This window comes from Nyctereutes procyonoides, unplaced genomic scaffold (assembly GCF_905146905.1).
Source record: "Nyctereutes procyonoides isolate TBG_1078 unplaced genomic scaffold, NYPRO_anot_genome, whole genome shotgun sequence".
In the NCBI taxonomy this organism is placed as follows: Eukaryota; Metazoa; Chordata; class Mammalia; order Carnivora; family Canidae; genus Nyctereutes; species Nyctereutes procyonoides.
Window position 1 is genome coordinate 17,013,465 of NW_026575160.1, and position 21,299 is coordinate 17,034,763.

At 39.8% G+C, this 21,299-nt stretch overlaps 1 protein-coding gene across 2 annotated transcripts; it reads right to left on the reverse strand.

Moving 5' to 3' along the window:
• Nucleotides 1-7,187: 7,187 nt before the first annotated feature.
• Nucleotides 7,188-20,881, reverse strand: GGCT (gamma-glutamylcyclotransferase). 2 transcript variants are annotated; one of them, XM_055314687.1, is made up of 5 exons: nucleotides 20,631-20,881; nucleotides 16,395-16,540; nucleotides 15,205-15,340; nucleotides 12,689-12,864; nucleotides 7,188-7,874 (listed from the first exon to the last, which is right to left on the reverse strand). In XM_055314687.1, exons 1-4 carry the CDS (start codon nucleotides 20,769-20,771, stop codon nucleotides 12,721-12,723), a joined length of 567 nt encoding a protein of 188 aa, XP_055170662.1. In that variant the 5' UTR covers nucleotides 20,772-20,881; the 3' UTR covers nucleotides 7,188-7,874; nucleotides 12,689-12,720. The 2 variants fall into 2 exon arrangements, with proteins under 2 accessions (XP_055170662.1, XP_055170661.1); XM_055314686.1 differs by lacking the exon at nucleotides 7,188-7,874 and having other exon boundaries at nucleotides 12,258-12,864; nucleotides 20,631-20,880.
• Nucleotides 20,882-21,299: the final 418 nt, after the last annotated feature.

Here is a 21,299-nt window from a genome sequence, read left to right on the forward strand (position 1 = left end):
TACTTTCAAGATGAGGAGATATAATTGACTTTCCTAATACATAGAACAAATACAGAGTTAGCCAAATGAAGAGACAAAGGAATATGTACTAAAGGAAAGAACAGAACAAAATCATAGCAAAATAGCTCAATGAAATAGAGATAAACAATATGCCTGATTAAAAATTCAAAATAATGGGGGATCCCTAGGTGGCTCAGCAGTTTGGCACCTGCCTTTGGCCTGGGGCATGATCCTGGAGTCCCGCATCGGGTGGGTCCCCCATTGCTCCCTGCATAGAGCCTGCTTCTCCCTCTGTGTGTGTTTCTGCCTCTCTCTCTCTCTCTCTCTCTCTCTCTCTCTCTCTCATGAATAAATAAATAAAATCTTAAAAAAAAAGAATTCAAAATAATGGTAATAAAGATACTTACTGGTCTTGAGAACAGAGTGGAGAATCTTAATGCAACTCTCAATGAAGAGATAAAAAATATTAAAAAGAACCAGCTGGAGATGAAGACCTCAATAAATGAAATTAAAAATACAGCAGAGGGAATTGGTAGTAGATTACAAGAGGCAGAAGAATGGACCAGTAACCTAGAGGACAGAGTAATGGAAAATAATCAAGCTGAACAGCAAAAAGAAAAAAGAATAATAAAAGTGAGACTAGGTTAGGGGAACTCAAGGACATCATCAAGTATAATAACATTCACATTGTAGGGGTCCCAGAAGGAGAAGAGAGAGAAAAGGGGGCAGAAAAGTCTTTTTGAAGAAATAATAGCTAAGAGTTTCCCAATAAAAACAACCCCAAGAGGTCCATACCAAGACACATAATAAAGAAAATGGCAAAAAGTAGTGATTAAGAGAAAATTTTAAAATCAGCAAGAAGAAAGAAAACAGTTACATATAAGGGAAACCCCTTAAGCCCATCAGCTGATTTTTCAGCAGGAACTTTGCAGGCCACAAGGGAGTGGAATGATATATTCAAAGTGTGGAAAGAAAAAATCTGCAACTAAGAATATTGTACCCAGCTCAGCTATCATTCAGAATAGAAAAAGAGATAAAGAATTTCCCAAACAACAGCTAAAGGAATTTATCACCACTAAACCAGACTTATAAGAAACATTAAATTTATTTATTTATTTATTTACTTACTTACTTATTTATTTTAGTTTTAAAAAGGTAATCTCTGGGATACCTGGGTGGTTCAGTTGGTTAAGCATCTACCTTTGGCTCAGGTGACGATCCCAGGGTGCTGGGATGCAGCCCTGCATCTGCGTTCCTGCTCAGTGAGGAGTCTACTTCTCTCTCTTGCTCTGCCTGCCACTCTCCCTGCCTGTGCTCTTTCTCTCTCTGTCAAATAAATAAATAAAATCTTTTTTAAAAATAAGTATTTTGAATGGCAATGAACTAAATACTTCAGTCAAAAGACATGAGGTGATGGAATTGATTTTAAAAAAGCAAGGCTCATCTATATGCAGCCTACAAGTGACCCACTTCAGATCTAAAGACATATTCAGATTAAAAGTGAAGGGATGGAGAAACATTTATCTTACAAATGTATGTAAAAACAGCAGAATATTTACATTCTTTTCAAGTGCACAAGGAACATTCCCCCAAATAGAACACTTTTTGGGTCACAAAACAAATCTCAACGAATTTAAAAAGACTCAAATAATATCGTGCATCTTTTCTGACCTCAACAATATTTAATTAGAAATCACATTTAACTAGAAATTTAACTAGAAATCAATCACAATAAAAAAAACTATGAAGAAGGAAAATACATTGAGACTAAGTAACATGCTATTAAACAATGAATGGGTCAACCAAGAAATCAAAGAGGAAATCAAAAAATCATGGAGACAAATGAAAATGAAAACACAATCAACCAAAATCTTTGGGATGCAGCAAAAGCTAAGAGGGAAAATTATAGCCATGTAGGTCTACCTCAAGAAGCAAGAAAAATCTCAAATAAACAACCTAACTTTACACTTAAAGGAACTAGAAAAATGAGAATAAACAAAGCTCAAAACAATTAGAATGAAGGAAAAAGTAAAGATTAGAGCAGAAATAAAGAAAGAGACTAAAAAATAGAACAGATCAATGAAACCAAGAGCTGACTCTTTGTTTTGTCATTTTTTGTTTTTTGTTTTAAGTAGGCTCCAGGTCCAATGTGGGGCTTAAAAACATGACCCGAGATCAAGAGTTCCATGCTCCCCTGACTGAGCTAGCTAGGCATCCCAGGAACTGTTTCTTTAATTTTTTAAGTGATTTTTAATGTATTTCTTTATTAGAGAGAGAGAGTATGCATGCGAGTTGGGGATGAGCAGCGGGGGAGTGAAAAAACCTCAAGCAGACTCTGCACTGAGCATGGAGTCTAACACAGGGCTTGATCTCACAACACTGAGATCATGATCTAAGCCATAATAAAGAGTCAGACACCTAACTGACTGAGCCACTCAGGTGCCCTATGAACTGGTTCTTTAAAAGATCAATGAAATTGATAAACCTTTAACTCACCAAAAAGAAGAGCAAGGACTCAAATATAATCAGAGATAAAGGAGAAGAAATAACCAACATCATAGAAATATAAAGGATTATAAGAGAATATGATAAAAAAAAAACCTACATGCCAATAAATTGGACAACCTAGAAGAAATGGATAAATTCCTAGAAATATATAACCTTCCAAAACTGAATCAGGAGGAAATAGAAAATTTTAATAGACTAATTAGTAATGAAATTGAATTAGTAATCAAAAAACTCCCCAAAAACAAAAATCCAGGACCAGATGACTTCACAGGTGAATTCTACCAAACATTGAAAGAAGAGTTAATACCAATTCTTCTCAAATTTTTCCAAAAACCAGAGGAGACGGAAAGCTTCCAAATTCATTCTATAAGGCCAGCATTACCCTGCTACCAAAACCGCATACAGATACTACAAAAAAAGAAGACTACAGGCCAATATGTATAATGAGAATAGATGCAAAAATCCTCAACATGATATTAGCAAACTGAAACCAACAATACATTAAAAAAATCATTTGGCATGATCCGGTGGGATTTATTCCAGGGATGTAAGGCTAGTTCAATATTCACAAATCAATAAACATGACACATCACATTAACAAGAGAAAGGATAAAAACCATATGATCATCTCAATAGATGCAGAAAAAGCATTTGACACAGTACAACATCCATTCATGATAAAAACTCTCAATAAAGTAGGATTAGAGGGAATGTATCTCAACATAATAAAGGTCATATATTAAAATCCCATAGACAACATCCTCCTCAATGGTAAAAAAAACTGAGAGCTTTTCTTCTAAGATCAGAAACAAGACAAGATGCCCACTCTCACCACTTTTATTCAACTTAGTAATGGAAATCCACAGTAGTCAGACAAGAAAAATAAATAAAGGGCATCCAAATTGGTAAGGAAGAAGCAAAACTTTCATTATTTTTTTTTAAGATTTCGTGTATTTATTTGACAGAGAATGAAATACAGAGAGAGAGAGAGAGAGAGAGAGAGAGAGAGAGAGAGAGCACAATCAGGTGGAGCAGCAGGCAAGGGAGAAGGAGAAGCAGGCTCCCCGCTAAGCAGAGAACTCATGGGGCTTGATCCCAGGACCCCAGGATCATGACCTGAGCTGAATGGCAAACACTTAACCGACTGAGCCACCCAGGTGCCCAAAAACTTTTATTATTTACAGATGACAATGATATGACACTATATATCAAACCTCAAAGATTCCACCAAAAAAATTACTTGAACTGCGATAAATCAATTCAGTAAAGCCACAGGGTACAAAATAAACATACAGAAATCTGTTGCATTCCTATACACTGATAATGAAGCAGAAATGAAATTAAGAAAATAATCCCATTTATAATTGTATCAAAAATGCTAGGATACCTAAGAATAAACCTAACCAAAGAGGTAAAAGACCTGTACTCTGAAAACTATAAAACATTGATGAAAGAAATTGAAGATGACACAATTTTTTTTAATTTCTTTTATTGGAGTTTGATTTGCCAACATATAGCATAACACCCAGTGCTCATCCCGCCAAGTCCCCCCCTCAGTGCCCATCACCCAGTCACCCCAACCCCCTGCCCACCTCCCCTTCCACTACCCCTTATTCATTTCCCCGAGTTATGTGGATGACACAAAAATTGAAAGACATTCCATGCTCATGGATTGGAAGAACACATATTGTTAAAATGTCCATACTACCGAAAACAATATTCACATTTAATGCAATCCCTATCAAAATATCAACAGCATTTTTGGGGCACCTGGGTGGCTCAGTCGGTTAAGCAGCCAACTCTTGACTTCGGTTCAGGTCATGATCTCAGGGTTCTGGGATTGAGCTGTGTGTCAGGCTCTACACTTAGCAAGGAGTCTACTTAAGGATTCTCTCTCCCTCTCCCTCTGCCCCTTCCCCGCTCATGCTCTCTTTCTCTCTCTCTAACATAAATAAATCTTTTTTTTAAAGATTTTATTTATTTATTCATGAGAGACAGACAGAGAGAGAGAGAGAGAGAGACAGAGGCAGAGACACAGGCAGAGGGAAAAGCAGGCTCTATGCAGGGAGCCTGACATGGGACTCGATCCCAGGACTCTGGGACCATGCCCTGGGCCGAAGGCAGGCGCTAAACTGCTGAGCCACCCAGGGATTCCCCCAAATAAATCTTTAAAAACAATATCAACAGCGTTTTTCACAGAACTAGAATAAACAATTCTATAATTTGTGTGGAATCCCAAAAGACCCTGAATAGCCAAAGTAATCTTGAAAAAGAAAAGCATCACAATTCCAGACTTCAAGTTATATTACAAAGTGGTAGTACTCAAAACAGTATGGTATTGGTACAAAAATAGACACATAGATCCATGGGGCAGAATAGAAAATCCAGAAATAAACCCACAACTATATGGACAATTAATTTTTGACAAAGCAGAAAAGAATATCCAATGGAAAAAAGATAGTCTCTTCAACAAATGGTATTGGAAAAACTGGACACTACATGAAAGAATGAAACTGGATGATTCCTACACAAAACACAAATTCAAAATGGATTAAAAACCTAAATGTGAGAAGTGATACCATAAAAATTCCAGAAGAGAGCACTACAGGTCAGTAATCCCTCTGACAACAGCCATAACATTTTTAAAGATATGTCTCCTAAGACAAGGGAAATAAAAGCAACCATAAACTATTGGGACTACATCAAAATAAAAAGTTTCTGCACAGTGAAGAAAACCATCATCAAAACAAAAGGGCAACCTACTGAATGGGAGAAGATATTTATTACATTTTGCAAATGATATATCCATCATGGGGTTACTTTTCAAAACATAAAGAACTGATAAAACTCAACGCCAAAGAAATAAATAATCGGATTAAAAAATAGGAAGGGACATTTTTCCAAAGAAGATGAATGGCCAAGAGACACATCAAAAGATGCTCGACATCACTAATCATTAGGGAAATGTAAATCAAAACCACAATGAGATATCACTTTAACAATGTCAGAATGGCTAGAATAAAAAAGAAATAATAAGATTTCTTGCTGCAGCAACACAAGTGGGAGCACCAGGCACTGGACTCAGAGCAGAACTCCAAGGATCACTTTACAAAAATGACAGACAAACCAGACATGGATGGGGGAAATTGCCAGCTTCCATAAGGCCAAGGTGAAGAAGACAGAGATGCAGAGAACACTCAGCCAACCAGAGACCATTGAGCAGAAGAGGAGTGAAATTTCCTAAGAACCTAGAGGATTCCCCCATCATCTCTAAGACATCCCAGTCAAGATGTGAGGAAGAAGAGCCACCTGCAAGATGGACATGAGTGACAAGCTGCACTGTGAACCCCGGGCACTCTGTGCCTACACCACTGGCTTGTGGGTCTCTGAGGGGATCCCACAATCAGACTGCCAAATTCTCTGGTTTGCCTGGGATATTTTAGCAAGCTTTTTGTATGATTAATGAAAAATAAAACACACCTTGTGGCAAAAAAAAAAGAAGAAAGAAGAAAGAAAGAAAGAAAGAAAGAAAGAAAGAAAGAAAGAAAGAAAGAAAGAAAAAGTGTTGGTGAGGATGTGGAAAAAGGAGAACCCTTGTTACACTGTTGGTGGGATATAAATTGGTGCAGCCACTGTAGAAAACAATATGGGGGTTCCTCAAAAAATTAAACATAGGATTGCCATATGATCCACTAATTTCACTGGGTATTTACTCAAAGGAAACAAAAAACTAATTCAAAAAGATATATGCACCCCTATGTTTATTTCAGCATTGCTTACAATAGCCAAGATATGGAAATAGCAAGAGTTGGATAGATGATAGATAGATAGATACATACATACATACATACATACATACATATAGATACATAGACAGATATCCATAGATAAATGGATAAAGAATATATATAAATAATACAATAAAATATTAGTCATAAAAAGAATGAAATCTTGCCATTTGCAACATGGGTAGACTTAGAGGTTATAATGCTAAGTGAAGTAAATCAGACAGAAAGACAAATTCCAAATGATCTCACTCATATGTGAAATTTAAGAAATGAAACAAATGAACAAAGAGGAAAAGAAACAACCCAAAACCCTATGCTCTTAGGTGGTGGGGGAATGCTGAAATAGATAAAGGGAATTAAAAGCACACTTTACTTTCTTTAAGATTTTATTTATTCATGAGAGACAGAGACAGAGAGAGAGAGAAAGACACAGACAGACAGAAGAGACAGAGGCAGAGGGAGAAGCAGGCTCCATGCAGGGAGCCCGACGTGGGACTCAATCCCGGGTCTCCAGGATCACACTCTGGGCTGAAGGCGGCACTAAACCACTAAGCCACCTGGGCTGCCCAAAAGCACACTTTTCTTGATGAGCACCGAGAAATGTATAAAATTGTTGAATCATCCTTTTGTACATCTGAAACTAACATACTGTTAATTATATTTAAATAAAAAAGGAGATATTCAAATGTATATGTGCATGTGTTCAATAATAGCACTACTTATAATAGTCAAAAGATGAAAACATTCCAAATGTTCAATAATGGATAAACAAATAATTGTAGTCTGCACATATAATAGAGTATTATGCAGCCAGAAAAAAGAATGAGGTACTGATATATGCTAAATGTTGGTTAACCTCAAAGACGTGCTAAGTGAAAGAAGCCAGACACAAAAGGTCACATTCCTTTTATTTGAAATATACAGAATAGGTAAATCCAGAGACAGAATGCAGATTGGTGGTTTCCAGGGAATTGGGGAGGGGGGAGGAATGGAGAATAACTGCTCAATGGATATGTGGTTCCCATTTAGGATGATGAAAACATTTTGAAAGTAGACAGAGGTAGTAGTTGGGCAATATTGTGAATGTATTAAGTGCCATTAAATTTTTCACTTTAAAATAGTTAATTTTGTTGTATGGATTTTATCTTAATAAGAAATATTACAGTTTTACAAAAACCAATTGCAAATGGTTATTACATTTTTAATTTCACTGTCCATGTATCTCAATGTATAGAAATACAATTGATTTTTGTACGTTTATCTTGTATTCTGAGACTTTGCTGGATTCAGTTATTGGTTCTAGGCAATACTTTTTTTCTGTAGATTCCTAGGAAATTTTCTGCATGGACAATCATATCCCATATCAAATAGGAACTGTTTCATTTGTTCCTTTCCAATTTGTAAGCCTTTCTTTTCTTTTTTTTCTTTTCTTTTCTTTTCTTTTCTTTTCTTTTCTTCTTTTCTTTCTTTTTTCTCTTTTCTTTTCTTTTCTTTTTTCTTTTTTCCTTATTGCACTGGCTAGAACTTCTAGCACCATGTTGAATAACAGTGGTAAGAGCAGGTATCCTCGCCTTATTCCTGGTTTTAGGGGAAAAGCATTCAGTCTTTTACTATTAAGTATAATGTTAGCTGTAGGTATTTTATAGATGCTCTTTATATTTCTGACAATTTTTTAAAAGATTTATTTATTTATTAGAGAGAGAGAGAATGTGCAGGAGCAGAGGGGAGGGGCAGAGGGAGAGGGAGAAGCAGACTCCCCGCTGAGCAGGGAGCCCTATCTGGGGCTTGATCCTAGGACACCAGGATCATGACCTAAGCCAAAGGCAGATGCTTAACCACCTGAGCTGAGGCACCCAGGCGCCCTGGAAAAGATTCTTAAGCAGGTTCCATGCCCCCAGTAAAGAGCCCTATGTGGGGCTTAGATCTCACTACCCTAGGATCATGACCTGAGCTGAAATCAAGAGTTGGATGCTTAACCAACTGAGCTACCCAGGTGCCCCTCTATAATGTTTAAGGGTATCTGTTTTTGTACCTTTTTTAGCTGTTTCTCTAGCTATTACTATATATACACAATTTTTCAGTCTACTAGTGTCATCATTTTACCAGTTCAAATAAGTATAGAAACCTAATGTCCCTTTACTTTCCTCCTTGTATAATTTTTTTAAAAAGATTTTATTTATTTATTCATGAAGACAGAGAGAGAGAGGCAGAGACACAGGCAGAGGGAGAAGCAGGCTTCATGCCGGAGGCCCGATGTGGGTGGGACTCGATCCCCGGTCTCCAGGATCACGGCCTGAGCCAAAGGCAGGCGCCAAACTGCTGAGCCACCCAGGGATCCACTCCTCCTTTTATAATTACTTTAAATGCTACTTCTACATATATTTAGAACCACAATGTCATAATTTTTGCTTCATTATTTCAGAAATTCAAGAGGAGGAACATGTCGTATTTACTAGTTTTGCCTACCAGTTTACTTTTTTCCTTTCTGATGTCCTACTTCTTTTGATTTCTTCCTTCCTGTCTAGAAAACTTTCTTCAGCCATTCTTTTAGGGTAGGTCTGCTAACAACAAATTTTTCTAGTCCTCCTTTATCTAAGAATGTCTTGATTTTCCCCTTTATTCTCATAGGCTATTTTAAATGGATTCTGATTTGACAGTTTTCTTCAGCACTAGAAAAATATGCTACTTCCTTTTGGTTTTCATGATTTCTGATGAGAAATCTGGTGTCATTTGAATTGTTTCTCCTGCAGGTGAGGTGTTATCTGTCATTTGCTGCTCTCAAGAACTTTTGTCATTTTTTTTTAACGATTTTACTAATTTATTCATGATAGACACACAGAGAGGCAGAGATACAGGCAGAGGGAGAAGCAGGCTCCCTGCAGGGAACCTGATGTGGGGACTTGATCCCCAGACCCGGGATCATGCCCTGAGCAAAGGCAGATACTCAACTGCTGAGCCACCCAGGCGTCCCTTGTCATTGGTTCTTACAAGTGTGATTATTATAAAGTGTCTGGTGCAGATTTCTGTTTGTTTGGGGTTCACTCACGTCCTCCTCCCTCTAATGTTAACTACTGCTTACTAGGCAACAGCTGTATATCAACGTACTGTGCTAGGCATTTTATATACACTATTGTTAATTCCACCCACAAACCTGGGAGTTAGATGTTTGGGTTAAACAACATGAACTGTCATGGCTTCATTCAATTTCTTGAATCTATAGGTTTATGTCTTTTAGCATATTTAGGACATTTAAACTATACTTTTTTTTTAAGATTTTATTTATTTATTCATGAGAGAGAGAGAGAGAGAGAGAGAGAGAGAGAGAGAGAGAGAGAGAGGCAGAGACACAGGCAGAGGGAGAAGCAGGCTCCATGCAGGGAGCCTGACGTGGGACTCGATCCCGGGTCTTCAGGATCATGCCCTGGGCCGAAGGCAGCACTAAACCGCTGAGCCACTTGGGCTGCCCTAAACCATTATTTCTTGGGGTATTTTTTCAATCTGCCCTCTTTTTTTTCTTCCTTCTTTCTGAGACTCCCATGACACAAATGTTGGATCTTGTATTATAGCCCCATAGGTCCTTGAGGCTGTTAATTTTTTTTCCAGTCTGTTTTTTCTGTGCTAGATAGAACAATTTCTTTTGTTCTTTCTTCCAGTTCACTGCTTTTTTCCTCTAAGATAACCTGTTTTGGCATCTACTTATGATCTTTTCTCATTTAGTTTGAGATCTTCCTGGCTCTTGGAATTAGTGATTTTCAATTAAAACCTGGACATTCTGGAAATTATAAGCCTCTGGATCTTATTGAAATCTACTTTAGCTAGCTTAACCTGAAACCACTCCAGCAGAAGGCAGCAAGGGTCATTGTCTTGATATTGCTAAATGGAGGTAAAAGTTCAGGTTACCACTTAGCTACTGTTGTCACTCAAGGGAGTGTAAGTGTTACTGTTGAGTGGAGGTGGGAGTTCCAACCTCCCAATAAACCTCCACTGGTACTTCCCCAGTTCCTAGGAGTAGGAATGCCTTATCACTGCCCAACTAAATGGCACTCACTGATGTAATAGGAAAGGATGGCTTTTTTGTCATTGGGTGGTGATGAAAGTCCTCAACTACCACTTGGCCTCTGACACCACCCCAGCAGAGGGAGGCACCTTGTTAATGCCCGATGGGCAGTCTAAGTCCAGGCTCCCTGCATGGTATCCACTAACATGATGAGGGGTAGGCAGAGACAGGGCCTGTTATTGCTGGGGGCGGGGGGTCCCTTCTCACCCTTTTCTGACACTGCCCTGGTAGTTGTGATAGGGGACAGTGTTAGAGTGCCTGGTGAGGGTTGAAGTCTAGGCTCCCCTCTTGATCTTTCTTGGCATGGGTTAGAGGTAGGAATGGGGTCCATAATTTTTCCTTGTGGTAATTGGCTGGAGAACATTTATTTTCTGAAAGTTTTGTCTGATTAGATAATACGCTTCCTAGTCCTTTGACTACAGAGTAGGTATTCCTTATTTTGCTTGTCTGTGCTCATAGGTACTTTAGATTGCTGACTTCTTCAGCTACACATTTGAGCTGTATGAGGCAAGAGAAAACTCAGGGAATTCCGTACCATCTTGTGTCTTGGTCCTGAGGTCCCTGGCTAGCCTGCTTTCTCTCCTTTCGGAATCTTGTTTTATATATAATGTTTTAGTTGTACTTAACAGAAGGAATAAGGAAGATTATGTCTATCTTTCCAGAAGTCAGTCTCCAGATAGAATTATTTCATACTGTTTTTGATCATTTCACTATCTCAAAACCCTGGGGATCTAGGTATTTTTTCTGTTCTCACTTATGATACATCATTTTCCTTATTATTATCTTTTAAATTTTCAGGTGGACATTCTGAGGACCTAAATTAAAATTGCTTTCTCCAGAGAGGATTTGCATATACCTCTGCTGGAAGCCACGAGGCTTACTAGAGATCATTTTAATTCTCTTCAAGGGTCCTAGTTTCATACAGAATTATCAGGTTGTTTTCCTGTCCTGCAGCAGGATTGCTCAAGGGTTAGTAGTCAAATTCCAGGGCTATTATTGGCATTTGTACCCAAAGATGTTAGCTTCACTTCTTTACCAGTGCTAGAAAATACTTTATCTTCTTTTTGTGAGAAAAGGATTGGTACAACTTGAAGGTATTCCTCATTTTTCTGCAAGCCCAGAAATGCTTTTCAAAAACTGCTTGTTAGAGTTTTATGCAGGAGCTGGTGGTATTGTGGTTAGAGGGTCAAAATCACTGGAGGAAATGCAAATCCCTGCATAGGACATTTGGTAGTACTACCTTGAAAACTGGAAAAACAATATACTTCATAATTACCAGATTTACGTTCAAAGGCCAGACATGAAGTCTTTATTGTTAGTGTTTTAAATTCCTCAATGAAAGTTGTCATTTTAGGTGGATGAGATAGATTATGAGAATATTGTTTTTACACCAAAACTAAGCCTTGCTCACTATATTACTGTAACTGAGTTCTGGGTACTGACAAACTCGGTCTTCTTGGGAGGAGTTAGGAACTGATGAAAACTAGAATATTAGAGAGTATACTTGAAAACAGTGAGGTATACCAGCTATAAAACATGATCTAACCTGAAGTCTATGGTTCAGTCCCACTATAAAAGCTGTAGCTGAAAAATTCTTTGGTTATTTTTCCCAAGAGAATAAACCAAATCTTTATGTTTCTGCAGCTAGCTCACTTCATTCCAATAACCTATTTCAAAAGTCTAACTCCAGAGACCTGAGTTTTTGATAATCAGTGCTGTTTTATTCATGACTCTTCTTTCCTCATTTGTTCAGTAAATTCAAGAAGCCAAGAGTCAAATTGGAGCTTCCATAACATGTTTTTCTCCTCATAATCCCTCATAATCTGTACAGCCAACACCATACCCAGTATGTGTGATGATAGGAGTCTCTAACAAAGTGAAATATAGTACTTTAGTAAGGAATATAGGTTAAACCACAAATACATTTATTTCTCTAAGAACAGTATACCATTTTTAAATTAAAAAAAAATTATCAACTGTCTCTGCCGTTTCCTTGCTCTTATTAAACTGATTTTAAAAATCCAAGAGCAGAGCAATTCACCCGCACGATCGTTAAGTTGCAAATCTCTCCTTTGTCACAGAGCAAGAACACGTTCAACTCCAGAAAATAACTTTTAAGTATTCACAGATGGAGTACCCATATCCACTTGTCATGCATTCCAGTGCCTCATGGCATCCTTTTCAATTATCTAATTTCTAACCTAGTTTCTTTTTATAATCTGAAAACAAAGAATCACCTAAGTAAGACACCCCTTCAGAGCACTGCTGAAAATATATTAAACATAGAGATATCTCAAATCTCTGTTCTAAATGTTAAAAATATATTAGCACATACAGAAAATATCTGTAGATATATTCTATTAGGTTCTAACGAGTTTTTATTTCTCCCTTTTTGATAATGTCTTCAATTTCTTCTGAGACTTCTCCTTTGTAGTCATTTGGTTCTATTGCATTTAACTTCTTTTGATACTCCAGTGGCAAACCGTTTTCTTTTGCACCTAGGCAAATGACCTAGAAATGGTTAAAATAAATAAGAAATACCTTTTAGTTGGGAACATAATTAAATAGACCACAGCTTCATGTGCAGTATCAAAGTACAAAATATTAGCTTTCAGATAACTCTAGAATAAACAATTATAGAACAAAATAAAGACAGTCATTCCTCTCACAATGAGCATTAATGTGCAGGGAGTTTTCAAAGCCACAAGATACATCCTTATGGAGTATCAATTCTACTCAATAACATATTCAGATATTTTTAAAAACTGAAGTATAACATATAGTTTCAGGTATACAATATATACCTGAAATATTGAAATTTTAAAAACTGAAGTATAACATATAGTTTCAGGTATACAATATAAGGACTCAAGAATTCTTTACATTACTCAGTGTTCATCATAGTAAGTATGCTCTAACCTCTTTCGCCTATTTCATTCACCTACTCACCTCCCCTAAGGTAACCACCAGTTTGTTCTCTGTATTTAAGAGTCTATTTTTTTGTCTGTTCATTTGTTTGCTCATAAATTCCAAGTATGAATGAAATCATCTAGTATTTGTCTTTCTGTCTGACTTATTTCATTTACCATAATACCTTCTAGGTCCAGCTGTGTTGCTGTAAATAGCAAGATCTCATTCTTTTTTTTTTATGGCTGAGTGATATTCCATTGTATGTATGTGTGTGTGTGTACACACACACACATGTCTTATTTCTCCATAACTATGGATGGACACTTGGGTTGCTTCCATATCTTGGTTATTGTAAATAATGCTGCGGTAAACACAGGGGTGCATATATCTTTTCAAATTAATGTTTTCATTTTCTTTGGGTAAATACCCAGTATCAGAATTACTAGATCAAATGATAATGCTATTTTTAATTTTTTGAGGAACCCCTATACTGTTTTCCACAGTGGCTATACCAGTTTGCATTCCCACAAGCAGCACATCAGGTTTCTTTTTCTCCACATTCTTGCTAACATGTTACTTCTTTTGTTTTTGATTCTACTCATTCTAATTTAAAACATTTTTATTTTATGACAAAAACTTTTTGTATAGAATTCGCATGATCTATTAAGAAAAAACACCATTCTTTTTTTTTAATTTTTTTTAAATTTTTATTTATTTATGATAGTCACAGAGAGAGAGAGAGAGAGAGAGAGAGGCGCAGAGACATAGGCAGAGGGAGAAGCAGGCTCCATGCACCAGGAGCCCGATGTGGGATTCGATCCTGGGTGTCCAGGATCGCGCCCTGGGCCAAAGGCAGGCGCCAAACCGCTGCGCCACCCAGGGATCCCAAAAAACACCATTCTTTAAAAAAAATTAAAGTTTTCAGGGAGCAGTTTTAGTTTAATCTGAGTATACTCTGCCTCTGAATTAGAACTGAGGTAATAAATGACAAATATGCTTAGTGGGTACTTCTCAGATTCATAGCAGTTTAATTCTTCTAGGCTCCATACTAGAAAATTCCAGATTAGCCCAGGAACTGGTCATCCACTCCAGGTGCTATGTCCTGATTAGGCCTTCCACAAGTACCTAAGTTTAGGTTTCTAAAAAGGGATGTTGGGGTTTCTATCCCACATTCTCTCCTATGCTTGTGGGAGTGGTTTCTCTGGTTCTGAAAGACAAGATGACTTTTTTCCCTCGATTTTAGGATGGAAAACATTTCAGCAATAGGAAATATATTTTTTCTCCATAAAAATGAATCTTACTGGGATCCCTGGGTGGCGCAGCGGTTTGGCGCTTGCCTTTGGCCCAGGGCGCGATCCTGGAGACCCCGGATCGAATCCCACATCGGGCTCCCGGTGCATGGAGCCTGCTTCTCCCTCTGCCTGTGTCTCTGCCTCTCTCTCTCTCTCTCTCTCTCTCTCTGTGACTATCATAAATAAATAAAAATCAAAAAAAATTAAAAAAAAAAAGAATCTTACTATTACAAAATATTCTTTTGTGGAAGAAAAAAAATGATTACAAAAGCCTATGTACAGAATAAATCCACTAAAAATACACGCATATATGTTATTTTCTACTTGAGGAAAGAAAACACACACCTGGAATTATGGCTTTATATATTTCCTAAGTTTTTAAAAATAAATGTGGTTTAGGAACATGGTTCTTTCATTACAAATAAATCTGAACATTTTTCAATTTGCAAGTTAGGTAAATAACTATCACCTTTGCATTAAAAACATTTTGATTAAAATGAAGTGTCCACAGGGGTAGGACAGGCAAAAAAAGAATGAAGTATTCAGGTAGAATTTAATGCATACAAAGTCTTTTTAAAACAAGATCTTTTTTAGTTTAGCTCATTGAAAAATAAAAAGGAATCACCAAAAGTCTTTGCAAGTAGTTTACCTTTTTATACTGGGGAGATGGGGGAGCACTCTCATAATTTTTCATCTGATAACTTCGACAGGTTATTTCTTTTCCTTCTTGAGTATAAACATCAACTTCTATTGGAACATATGTTCCGCTTTTAACCCCTTCTTGCCTGAAACCAGAACAGCCAAATTTTAACCATATTTGACTTAACCAAGTTAGTTTACTGGATTAAAAATTTACCTATATATGGAAGTACTTGCTCCCTACGTATTTTGGGATATGCAGAACATATTATAAATACTACTACAACAAAAGTAAACTTAGTATTTCAATTGGAAAGCCTCTTAGTGTTACTTGGTATACTTCTAACAGACCTCTATATTTATCCTATCTAAGCACATGCTTGAATATAGTTATTTCAATCTTTATACCCTTCAACATTGCCCTCTAGGCTATAAAAAATGACTGTGTTCCGAAAACAATATTCATCCAAAGAAAAGTAGAAGGAAGGGCTCATTCTCATTCACCAGTGACATTAAGGTATCAAGCGTATCAGATAATGTGTTCTAAAGTCCTACTCCTTTCTGCCAACTTTCTTTGTATACATGTTCTGTCACACAACTCTTGAGAGTTCTAGTTGTAAAAAGTATCAAAAACATTTCTAGTATGTTGTCAGTTTTCACAAGTTATTCCTTTTTTTGCTGACTCAACTGCAGCCTTAAAAGAATTACTTTTTTAAAAAGTGACTCTAATAAAAATTGAACTGCTTTTGAAACCAATAAAAAGATGCAACAATTACAAATATCTTCAGGCATTTTCACAATATGAAACTACAAAGATCTTTTATAAAAGATAAATAGAACAAAAATAAGGACTTCCATTTTTTGCATTAGAGATTATAAACGTCCCCTCAATCTCAATCAAAATATGTGAGCCTTCTAGGCATTTTCTTTCTTTTTTCTTTTTTAATGTAGGCTCTACACCCAACATAGGGCTTGAACTGACAACCCTGAGATCAAGAGTTGCATGCTCTATGGACTGAGCCAGTCAGAGGCCACTAGGCTTTTCTTTTTAGGATGTGCACATTATACCTTTTATGTTAACTCTAAAGTGTAAAGAACATAGTATATGGTTTTGAAAAACCAACACATATATACACATCTTTGCATATGATCCACTTTCTGAATTAGTTATTATTTAACTTATAATTAGAAGCCACCTACTTATCCAGAGAACTTAAATTGCTTTTGTTCATTTTCCATACTACTCCCCATACTTCATCTCCAGGACTTTGAAAAATGGTGGCTATACCTCCATGCCAAGTTTCACTTGTTTTGCCTTGGGAATTGCCAAAGTCAAGCTTAAAATCCTACAAAGGAAACCAAAATGATATAATCAATATCCACTTAAACCCAAATTTCCTTCCTTAAAATAAAAAAAAAATTACCCTGAACTCCATGCAATTAACACATAAACTTTGAGTTCCTTCTCTGCATAAGGAACCGTAAAAAATACAAAGGTAAAACAAGGACCCAGATCTCAAGGACTGTATTTTTTCATATTCTTCTTTAAAAGTGAAATGTACACTACATATATAATATGTATACATCTTACCATAAACAGGTTTAAAGGTTTAAAAAACCCTTGTAATTCCAATGCCTTAACTATTTTCATTTTTGACCAGTCTACCTACATACACATAGATTTTAACTTAGAGGCAACCATAGTATACATAATTGTTGAGTCTCGGTAGCTACATAGGGCTTATAACCTACTTTTATGTATGTAGAGAGTATCCTACTAGCATCTATCACCATGTTTGCCCTCGAGGAGCTGGCATTTGAGGGTGATTTGTATACTTACTAACAGTAATTTAGCATTCATGAATTATATACTATTATATCTATAACAAGCTTAAGAGCAGCTAACACTAGTACATTACTAGTGCTATAACTACACTATGAGCTTTATATGGACGCTCATTTTTATCCTGCCAACAACCTTATTATACCCATTTATCAGTAAGAAAAACTGTGGCTTCTAAAGATTAAGCAACTTGCCCAAGGTCTCACAACTAATAGGTAGTGGAGCCAGGTTTCCAGTTGGGCCGCTTCCCTATAGAGATGGGTAATCAGAGCAGAGAGAACTGGGAAAGATTAAAAACCCTTATTTGGCTGTTTGGTATAGAAAATTTCTTTTCATCTCTCCAGAGCTTAGTTTCCTTAATAATAAAAGGCTGGACTAGATACTGAATCTAAGGTTTATTATTTTATCCCTGTCACCTTTATTTTCTTAGAAATGTCAGACGTTTCAGAAGAAAGGTTGATATGAGTGACCAGTATCTTCTTCAATTGGTATACTGGACCAAGTAGCCCTGTCAGGACATCAGGAGAGCGGATAAAAAGTCACAACCACATTAGGTACTGGCTGTCCACTGCTAAATCCAATAGACAATTTTCATTCCTCTGCTTGCTCCACATTTCGGCTGTTTCTAACATAGTTAACCACCCTGTCTTGTTCTGTCTCCTTCCTGACTTTCAGACTGTTCCCTGATCTTAATTCCCTTTGCTGACTCTTCCTCCATACCTGGCCTTTAAATGGTAGAGTGGCTAAGGGCTCAGTTTAGGTCCTTTTCCCTGTTCATCAGCAATTTGTTCAAGACAGTCTATCCGTTCCAATGACTTTAAATACCATCCAATATTCCAATCATGTTTTAATTCAACCCAGATCTCTCTTCTAAACTTCAGAAGTGCTTAGAACAGGGCCTACCACACAGTGAATAGTTAATAAATGATCACTAATATTTCACTGCTCACTTGGATGTACGACAAGCATCTCAAACTCAGTATGTTCAAAAACTAATTCTCCTCTTCTCTTTACAAATACACTATCATCTACCCTATTGCATCAAAAACCTTAGTCACCTCTGTTATCTCTTCCTCCCTTCACAATCAATCACCAAGGCCTAACATTGGTTTCTGCTAAATCTCTCTCTAGCCCATTTACCCTCCGCTGCTATCAGTTCAAGGTACCATTATCCTTAGCATGCACTGCTACAAAAGCTTTCTAACTGGGCTCCCTACAACCACTGCTGTCTCCCTTTCCAATCCATTTTCCATATCAACCAGAATGAGCTTTGAAGTTGTAAATTTCATCTTTCATTTGCTTAAATTCTGCAATGGATCTTTTCATTGCTCATAAGATAAAGACCAAAGTCTTCTTTGGCCTCTATGGCCCTGTAACATGTGGTACTTCCCTACCTCTCTAGTTGCCATGCTATATCCTCCTCACACATTAAACTCCAGCCATAGCAGCTGGATGATCCAGCTTCTTCTTTCCTGAGGTCATTCGTACATGCTGTTCCTTCTCTTTTCTTGGTCTCCCCCTGCCCAACCATTCAAGTCTCTGCGTAAAAGTCATATTTTCAGGAAGAGCTTTACTAAGCTCTTAGGTCAGGACCCCAAGTCATACATTCCCATAGTATCTTGTAGGTTTCCTTTTTTTTTTTTTTAAGATTTTATTTATTTATTAATGAGAGACATACACAGAGTGAGAGAGGCAGAGACACAGGCAGAGGGAGAGGGAGAGAAGAGGCTCCATGCAGGGAGCCCGACATGGGACTTGATCTTGGGTCTCCAGGATCACACCCCAGGCCGAAGGCGGCGCCAAACCGCTGGGCCACTGGGGCTGCACCCCCCCCCCTTTTTTTTTCAAAGACTTCACTTTTTTATAGCAGTTTTAGGTTCACAGAAAAATTCAGAGGAAGGTACAACATGTCTCCTCTTTAAACTCACCATATCCGTAACTGAATAATCATTTGCTTGATAGCTCTTCCACTTGTCCCAACTATAAGCATCTGAACTTCTTTCCCACAGTTAGGCAACCTCCGCCCTCAGGAGTCAGGGGGGGGGGGGGTAAAAAGTGCTAGAGCACAACTCCCATTTTTGAGGCTTCAAATGCCAGCAGTTGCTTCTCCCAGGTTTGCTTGCAGTCAGGGCGTGGGCACATGGCCAAGTTAGCCAATCAGGACACCCACCTGGGACTCTGAATTAGAAGCCAGTGCTAGTGCCCAAGAACCGCAGAAATGACCTCCTAGAGGTGGAGGACGCATCTAGTTTTCAGGAACTGCCCTGCGCTGTGACAGGAGCAGGTAAGGTCCAGAGCAGGCGGGGTCAGTGATGCACAACGCAGTGTCCACACTCATCAAGTTCAGCAGCGGTGCCCCAGCGGCCCCCTGGGCTAGTTCTATCTGTGACACTGGCTGTTACAGTTGCTGTGCTCCCCTTTATGCCTGCCTGTTCTTCATTTTCGTCTTTAAAGTAGGCTCCATATCCAACGTGGGGCTTGACCTCACTCACAACCCTGAGATCAAGGGTCCCAGGCTCCATCCACTGACTCAACAACGAACCCCTCCTCTGCCTGCCTGGCCTGTTTGGTCAGCTCTGTGGTCCTGCCTTCCTGGTCATTCTGTGAGTCCTCCAACAGCCTTTCAAACAGACTCTTTTTTTCTGCTGACATCAGCCACTTTCTGTTGCTTGCAACTAAGAAACCCGGACAACGACAGCAGAGACCGTGTTTCTCTAATTCAACAATGTCAAAAGATTTCGTACATGATCTTTTTTGGGTGTCCCTCTCATAGACCTGGAGGTCCTCAAAGGAGCCAACTTTATCAACTTTTGTTATCTGCAGGGAAGAAAATCCGAAGAAATGACTGGTTGCACCGCAGAGCATTTTTTTTTTTACTTTTTTTTTTAAAAAGTTACTTATTTATTCATGAGAGAGAGAGAGCGAGAGAGCGAGAGAGGCAGAGACACAGGCAGAGGGAGAAGCAGGCTCCACGCAGGGAGCCCGACGTGGGACTCGATCCCGGTCCCCAGGATCACGCCCTGGGCTGAAGGCGGCGCTTAACTGCGGAGGCACCGGGGCTGCCCAACTTTTTTTTTGTTTGTTTGTTTTTTGCATCTGGTAAGTTTAAATTCAATTTGCCAACTTTTTTTTTTTAGGTTTTATTCATTTCAGCGATGTCTACGCCCCACAGCGGCGGGAACTCCGACGCCGAGACGGAGAGTCGCAGGCTCCCCCGAAGAGCTGCGCCTTTCACCCAGGTGGGCCCCGACGTAGCCGGGCACAGCCCCTCCCCCCGGCCCGTCCCAGCGCGGCCGAGCTCGGGCAGCAGCTGACCAGCCCCGCAGCAAGGGGCGGGGAGGCCGAGTCCCCGACTGGGGGCACAGACGCGAGGAGGAACCGAGGCAGGGAGGCTGTGCGCGCGCCCCACGTCGGCGGGCAGGCCCAGCCCCCCGGGGACGTGCCCCCGCAGCAGGAGCCGCGCCCCGGCCCCGGCCCCGGCCCCGGCCCCGGCCCGGCAAGGCGACTCCTCGGAATGCGGCCCCTCGGCGGCGGGGCGGCGGGGCGGCGGGGCGGCGGGGCGGCGGGGCGGCGGGGCGGCGGGCAGCACTGACCTGCAGGCGGGCCACGCAGCAGAAGGCGGCCGACGGGTTTCGGAGGTGGATCCGCTCGGTCAGCAGATTGCTACCGTAGGCGAAGTACAGAAAACTCTCCCCGTCCTGGCCCTGCGGGTCCTCACAGCCCGAGGCCGCCATGGCGCGCCGCGCACCGCGGCCCAGGGCGCCGGCTCCGCCGCGAGGACACCACCGCGAGCGCCGCAACTCCCGCCGCCAACCAGCCGGCGCCTCGGGAGGGAGCCGAAAGGCGGGAAGCGTGGGCCGGGCGAGCGGGATGCGACCGCTCTTCTGATTGGCTGTCGGTCCCAACTCTAGAGTTACCCCCCCCCGATGATTGGCCAAGCCCGCCACCTCCTATCCACTCTCCTGTTAGGACTCTGAAAGGCTCAGGCCTGAGGCGACCGGGAGCCGATTCCTCATTGGACGTGCTCCTCTATTGTCCCGCCCAGATACCCGAGGCTCCCTGTGATTGGCGAGTGGGCGGGCGCTACGGAGAGGCCGGTCAGGGCCGGTGGGTTCGGTTTTGCGGGTTGCGCCGCGCGGGTGCGGCCCGGGGTTTCTCCCCTTCAGGGGGGGCAGGCGTGGCCCCCTGGCTTGCCGTGCTCTTTAGGGAGCTCCCTGTTCGGCCACGGCAGGCTGTTCCCCCACATGCTGGTCCCTGCATCC

Bases quoted from the DNA above. Each gene is read 5' to 3' on its own strand.
- GGCT (XM_055314687.1), bottom strand. From the start codon at position 20,771: ATGGCGGCCTCGGGCTGTGAGGACCCGCAGGGCCAGGACGGGGAGAGT. The intron at 16,541-20,630 runs GTCAGTGCTGCC...TTTCCTTTGTAG, and splicing joins GCTGCGTGGCCCGCCTGCAG to GATTTTAAGCTTGACTTTGG. The intron at 15,341-16,394 runs GTAGGTGGCTTC...TTCTGGTTTCAG, and splicing joins AATTTAAGTTCTCTGGATAA to GCAAGAAGGGGTTAAAAGCG.